The sequence below is a fragment of the Chelonoidis abingdonii genome, chromosome 11, assembly GCF_003597395.2.
Source record: "Chelonoidis abingdonii isolate Lonesome George chromosome 11, CheloAbing_2.0, whole genome shotgun sequence".
Lineage (NCBI taxonomy): Eukaryota > Metazoa > Chordata > Testudines > Testudinidae > Chelonoidis > Chelonoidis abingdonii.
This window is the reverse complement of record NC_133779.1, coordinates 27,691,928-27,697,927: the sequence shown is the minus strand read 5'-3', so window position 1 is coordinate 27,697,927 and position 6,000 is coordinate 27,691,928. Positions and strand designations below refer to the sequence as shown.

General features: G+C 45.5%; 1 protein-coding gene across 6 annotated transcripts in view; it reads left to right on the top strand.

Moving 5' to 3' along the window:
* SPPL2B (signal peptide peptidase like 2B) overlaps positions 1-6,000 on the top strand; it is a 155,034-nt gene that overhangs the window by 93,146 nt on the left and 55,888 nt on the right. For all 6 annotated transcript variants that reach the window (XR_012656683.1, XR_012656682.1, XR_004373186.2 and 3 more), the window contains one exon: positions 4,153-4,242. Coding sequence is in view for 3 of the 6 variants with exons in the window: in XM_075070370.1 (XP_074926471.1) it covers positions 4,153-4,242 (90 nt within the window). In the remaining 3 variants the exon portion in view is untranslated. The remainder of the gene's footprint in view (positions 1-4,152; positions 4,243-6,000) is intronic.

Genomic DNA, 6,000 nt, shown 5'->3' with positions numbered 1-6,000 from the left:
CCACGAAAGCTCACGCTCCAAAACGTCTGTTAGTCTATAAGGTGCCACAGGATTCTCTGCTGCTTTTACAGATCCAGACTAACACGGCTACCCCTCTGATACTGTACATATGTGGTGCAACACGCAAGGCTCAGACTCAGACCTCTCCAGGCTTGGCTAGCATCCATGTATTGACCGAGCAGACACAGCCTAGATGGTAGTCACACTTCCACTGTGGATTCTCGAGTCTCTTTAGTAATGGCTCAAACTCCAAATGGTATGTGCAGGGGTCACCTTCTCCAAACCACACCCCTCATTGTGTCCGATCACTGACAGGTTGGCAGTGAAGTGGGGCATGCACCACAGAGAGCACAGAATTCAGGGCCTCTGGTCTCCAGAGGAACTATTGCTTCACATCAGTGTCAGGGAGCTGAGAGCAGTTTATGTGCTGTGTCAGACTTTCTGGCCTCATCTGGAGGGCAGATGCATATCAGTCCTGATCGACAATACAACGGTGATGTTTTAGATCCTGTTTTAGATGTTTTAGCACAGTCCTCTCCCCTATGTCAGGAAGCCCTCAAGCTCTGGGAGTTCTGCATAGGACGCTTCCAAGAGTATTGAATGCACTATCTCCCTGGATCTCAGAAAAATCTAGCGGACCATCTCAGCAGATCTTTTCACAGTCGAGTGGTCCATTCACCTGGCCATAATAGGCAATATCTTCCAACAATGGGGAGTTTCCCCAGATCTGTCTGTTCGCCACAAGGAGCAGCAGGAAGTGCCTGCAATTCTGCTCCTTCCTGAACCACAGCCTGGGCTTGTTGGCAGACTCATTTCTTCTTCCATGGAAAGATCACCTCTTCTACACATTCCCTCCTATCCTGCTCGTTCACAAAGTCCTCCTCAAAATCCACAGAAATGGAGCCTCGATGATCCTGGTAGCACCAGCCTGTCCATGTCAGCATTGATACACCATGCTACTGGAGCTATCAGCGGATACTCCAATCTCTCTGCCGTTAGTTCCAGACATCACTCAACATCACAGCCGGCTCCAGTATCCCAAACTTGAGTCTCTCTACCTCATGGCTTGGAAGCTGCGTGGTTGAATCCACTGTAGCTCTCATGTTCAGACCCCGTGAGAGAGGTTCTTCTGGGCAGCAGAAAACCATTGACCAGGACTACCTACTTAGCCAAGTGGAAGAGATTCTCGATTTGGTGTTCGCAGAGCCGTATCCCCCCAACGCAATCTCCCATTCCCTTTATCGTGGACTGGTTAGTGAAGGGCCATTCCAGGACACAAGTGGATCAACAAGTCACCCTGATAAGATCCACTTTCGACACACTGGGCCTTCTCCTAAAGACTCAAAAGTCAACACTCACCCCTACTCAGAGAATAGAGTTTATAGGGGCAGTGCTAGAGTAAAGACAGGCCAGAGTGTCCCTACCTCAGTCCCGCTTCCAGGCCATTCATGATATCATACAGGATATCAGAGGATTCCCTATAACCACAGCAATGAGTTGCTTGAAACTCCTGGGACACATGGCATCTTATACATATGTGGTGCAACACATGAGGCTCAGACTCAGACCTCTCCAGGCTTAACTAGCATCCGTGTATTGACCGAGCAGATGCAGCCTAGATGGTAGTCACACTTCCACTGTGGGTTCTCAAGTCTCTTCAGTGGTGGCTCGACCTCCAAGTGGTATGTGCAGAGGTCATCTTCTCCAAACCACGCCCCTCGTTGTGTCTGGTCACCGACAGGTCGGCAATGAGGTGGGGAGCACACCTCAGAGAGCACAGAATTCAGGGCCTCTGGTTTCCAGAGAAACTGTTGCTTCACATCAACGTCAGGGAGCTGAGAGCAGTTTATGTTCTGTATCAGACTTTCTGGCCTCATCTGGAAGGCACTAGAGCTCTCCATGCATTATCACGGGCTGCCTGCTAAAGTTGAAACAGCAGGGCTTGTCACATTCGTCAGTAAAGATTCACCTGGCTGCCATCTCAGCTTTCCGTCCGGGAGAGGGGAGCCGCTCCATCTTCGCTAGCCCGATGGTGCAGTGTTTTCTTAAAGGACTAGACAGGCTATATCCTCAAATCCATTGGCCAGCCCCGGCTTGGGACCTTAACCTGGTGCTCTCAAGGCTGATAGGGCCTCTGTTTGAGCTCTTAGTGACATGCTCACTGCTCTTTCTTATAAAGTGGCTTTCTTAATTGCAATAACTTCAGCCAGGAAGGTATCTGAGCTGAAGACCCTCACATCTGACCCTCCCTATACCATCTTTTACAAGGACACGGTGCAGCTTCCGCCTCACCCATCATTCCTTCCAAACGCAGTCTCGAATTTCCATGCCAGCCAAGACATATTTCTTCCAGTCTTTTTCCCGAAGCCAGTAGTTCCAAACAGAGGCTTCACTACCTAGATGTTTGGAGGGCATTGGCTTTTTATATTAAACAAACAAAGCCGTTCCACAAGTTGATGCAGCTGTTTGTCATGGAGGTGGACTGGGTGAAGGGTCTCCTGGTATCCTCCCAGAGGATATCATCATGGATCATGTCCTGTACTCGGGCATGCTATGACCTGGCAAATGTCCCTGCCCCTGCATTTCACCAGAGCTCAGGCTTCCTCGGCGGCCTTCCTGGGCCAAATCCTGATCCCGGAGTTCTGTAGAGCAACACCGTGGTCCTCGGTTCACACCTTCACTTCCCATTATGCTATCACCCATCATGCCAGGAGTGATGCAACATTCGGCAGAGCAGCGCTTCAATCAGCCATTCCATGAACTCCGACCCCACCTTCTAGATAAGGCTTGGGAGTCACCTAATTGGAATCGCAATACATGAGCAAGCTCCCAAAGGAAAAATGGTTACCTACCTTTCGTAACTGTTCTTTTTCAAGATGTGTTGCACACATCCATTCCAAACTCACCTGCCTTCCCCTCTGTCAGAGTAATCCAGCAAGAAGGAACTGGAGAGGTGACGGATCGACAGGGCCCTATATGCAGTGCCATGAAGGCACAACTTGAGTGGGCTCCACAGCCGACCCAAGGGGTACTGCTAGGGGAAAAAACCTTCTGGTGACTGTGCACGTGGCATACACACACCTAATTGGAATGGACCTGAGCAACACGTTGCAAAGACCTAACTTTCATAACTGTTGTTAACTCTTTTTTATTGTCTTTTTTTGTTATGCCCTTTAGGGGCTGATATCTGTCTGGTTGCAGACTTATTGGAGTGTGACACTTTGTTAGGGATGCCTTGACATCTTTTTTCAGTTTTATGAGTTAAACTATAAAAACAAATCCTTTTACTATTGGATATGACTAGAGAATGGCATCGCAATGTGGACATGAATGCAGGGTAGTTGTCCCTTGTGTCATCAGAAAGTTAAATTGAATCTGATTTCACCATGCAAAATTTCTTGGAGTTTAATGCTGTCCTTTTGGGGAAATGCTGATACACATCTTTATTGTTTAAAGCAATATGTTAACCTGAGTGCTGGGTCTTTAAATCTTACCATAAAATATCATTTTGGAAATATATTTTACATTTCCAGTCAAATAAACATTTATTATTTTCAGAAGCCTTTGTGAGACATAGCTGTTATAAACTTGCCCAAGCGAGTTTAATAATGAAGGATTAATCAGATCTATAGTTGATTTGGGGAGCAGGGGGGCTGTAGGTGCTATTGTAAGATAAATACCTTTATTCTTTGATGGACAGATAATGATTTGCAAGTCTTTGTAATGGATCTTTTCTGTTCTGGTAAATATATTGTGATACTAAGGTCAGAATGTAGCCATCATTTGCATACATAAAACAGCACATGATCCTAAATTGTATTATTTTTATCTAGTATGAGGAAAAGGTTTATTAATCTGCTTCTCCTGCCTATGCAGAATGGATTGTTTGAGATGCTGATGTCTCATACACAGACTAAAGAACACTAGAACAGATTCACATGATTATGGACAGTAAAGTGGCCTCTTGCAACTTGTACTGTTGTTTTGTGTTAGGCATTCTATTTATTTTCTGCATAATCCTCATTTTGTTATAATCCCAAATGTTAATATGTCTTGTTCCTTTCAAAAACTTTTCAAATGTTTAGAAATAGACCTTTATCTCTACTAAAGAAATACAGCCAGCTCTACAAAGACTTCTATTCTGACTTTCAGGCTCCCCCAAAAGGTAACTGGAGCCAATATGAAGAGATTGATATTCCTGTGGCTTTGCTCAGCTACACTGACATGTTAGATATTGGAAAGGTAAGCACAATTTATATAGAACGATTTCACTTATACCATCTGAAGCATGTCGTGCCACAGCAGTGTTTGCAGTGCATTTTAGAAGCTTTTTAAGATGGGCACTTTTCTCATTGAGTGAATGGTTACTGTAACCCAATAAGCTTATTTTTTTCTGTCTTAAGTGTACACAAAAATGAAATTCTCTACAGAGAGGCTTATGGTGTAATGAGATTTAGAACACTTTGGTGCTTGACCCAAATACCGTGAATAAGTAAAACCATCACCATGTTCTCAAATATTTTTAATAAGTTTTTGAATCTATGGGCTTATCTACATGGGAGATTCAGTCCATGCTAAGTCGAGGTACTCTAGTATGAAAATACCTGCATACACGCAATGTAATTCATTACATGCCCCAACTTTGCATTTATTGCAAACTCTGAACTCCTCTTTCAAGGTGTGCCAAGTTTGATACAAGTTGAGTTAGTGTGGTCAGTTCATGTGCACACAATGCTGTTGCGCACTACTTTGGCAGTCTTCCAGCTGCTGTCTCATCCTGTTTTGCGGGCATCCATTACTGACCTGTGTGTTTACCTATGTGCCCTCCACTGCACTGTGGTCAAGTTGACTGGATGTCCCCTCCCCCTAGCTAAAATTTGGCATGTGCTAGAATTGGTCCATTTGCTTCTTGATGCCTGTATATTGGCACTGCAGCAATATCATTCCAGCAGCCTTTACAACATGCCTCAAGCAGCTGTATCTCCTCACCATCTGGGGAGAAGTATTGATGGAGCAGCTTCTTGGGGCAGCCAATGGAATAAAGATGTGTTTGTGGACATTGCTGGTCAGAGGTCTGCAAGTGGTCACAATTGGATTGCTGAGCAGTGTCAGATAAAGAGCCAGCAGCTCAAGAGGACTTATGCTAAAACCAGGGATGCTAGGAAACAGACTGGCCATGGAAATATAACCTGTTCATGTTTTGAGGAGCTGTGCAGGATTTCGAGTAGTTGCACCACTACTGAATCCAAGGAGGCTGTGGACCCTGCATTTCCCTCTCCCATGGATAAGCAGCACGAGTCATCAGAGGAGGAGAATGAGGAGGGCAGTGAAGAGCTCTCCCTGGAAAGCCAGAATCTCTTTAGAACTCAAAATCCTGAGGGTGAGCATGTAGAAGACATCCTGATTCTCAGCAGGAAACCCAGCCCAGGAATCAGGAGGCAGTGTGTTATGCTTATAAGAAGCACACAGGATCTTTTTCTGGGGAAAAGGTAATAAGCCGCATTTATTGAAGATACAACAATTAGCATATGCATTCACACACACTCTCTCTCTCTCCCCCTCTCCTGCCATTCAACGTTATAGTTACCAGTCCAGAGTCTGGATCAACCTACTGGCCAGCTAGGTTGATCAGTGATAGGAAAGAACTGGGTTCCGTCAATCGCGTCACGCACTCACTCACACTCTCTCTCTCTCCCGCCATTCAATGTTATAGTTACCAGTCCAGAGTCTGGATCAACCTACTGGCCAGCTAGGTTGATCAGCGATAGGAAAGAACTGGGTTCTGTCAGTCGCGTCACGATGCTCCGGGGAAGTCTGGGCAGGACGAACCCAAAGTCTCATGGCAAGGCACCCTGTTCATATAGTGATTTTCCTTCATTGGGACCAATGAGTTTTGCACCATCATGCTGTAATCAATTGTTGTTTGACAAGTGCTTGTTTCCTTAAATTGTCCTTCTCATCCTTTATCTAGTTCTTTCATCAAGACTCTCAGGGAGTTAC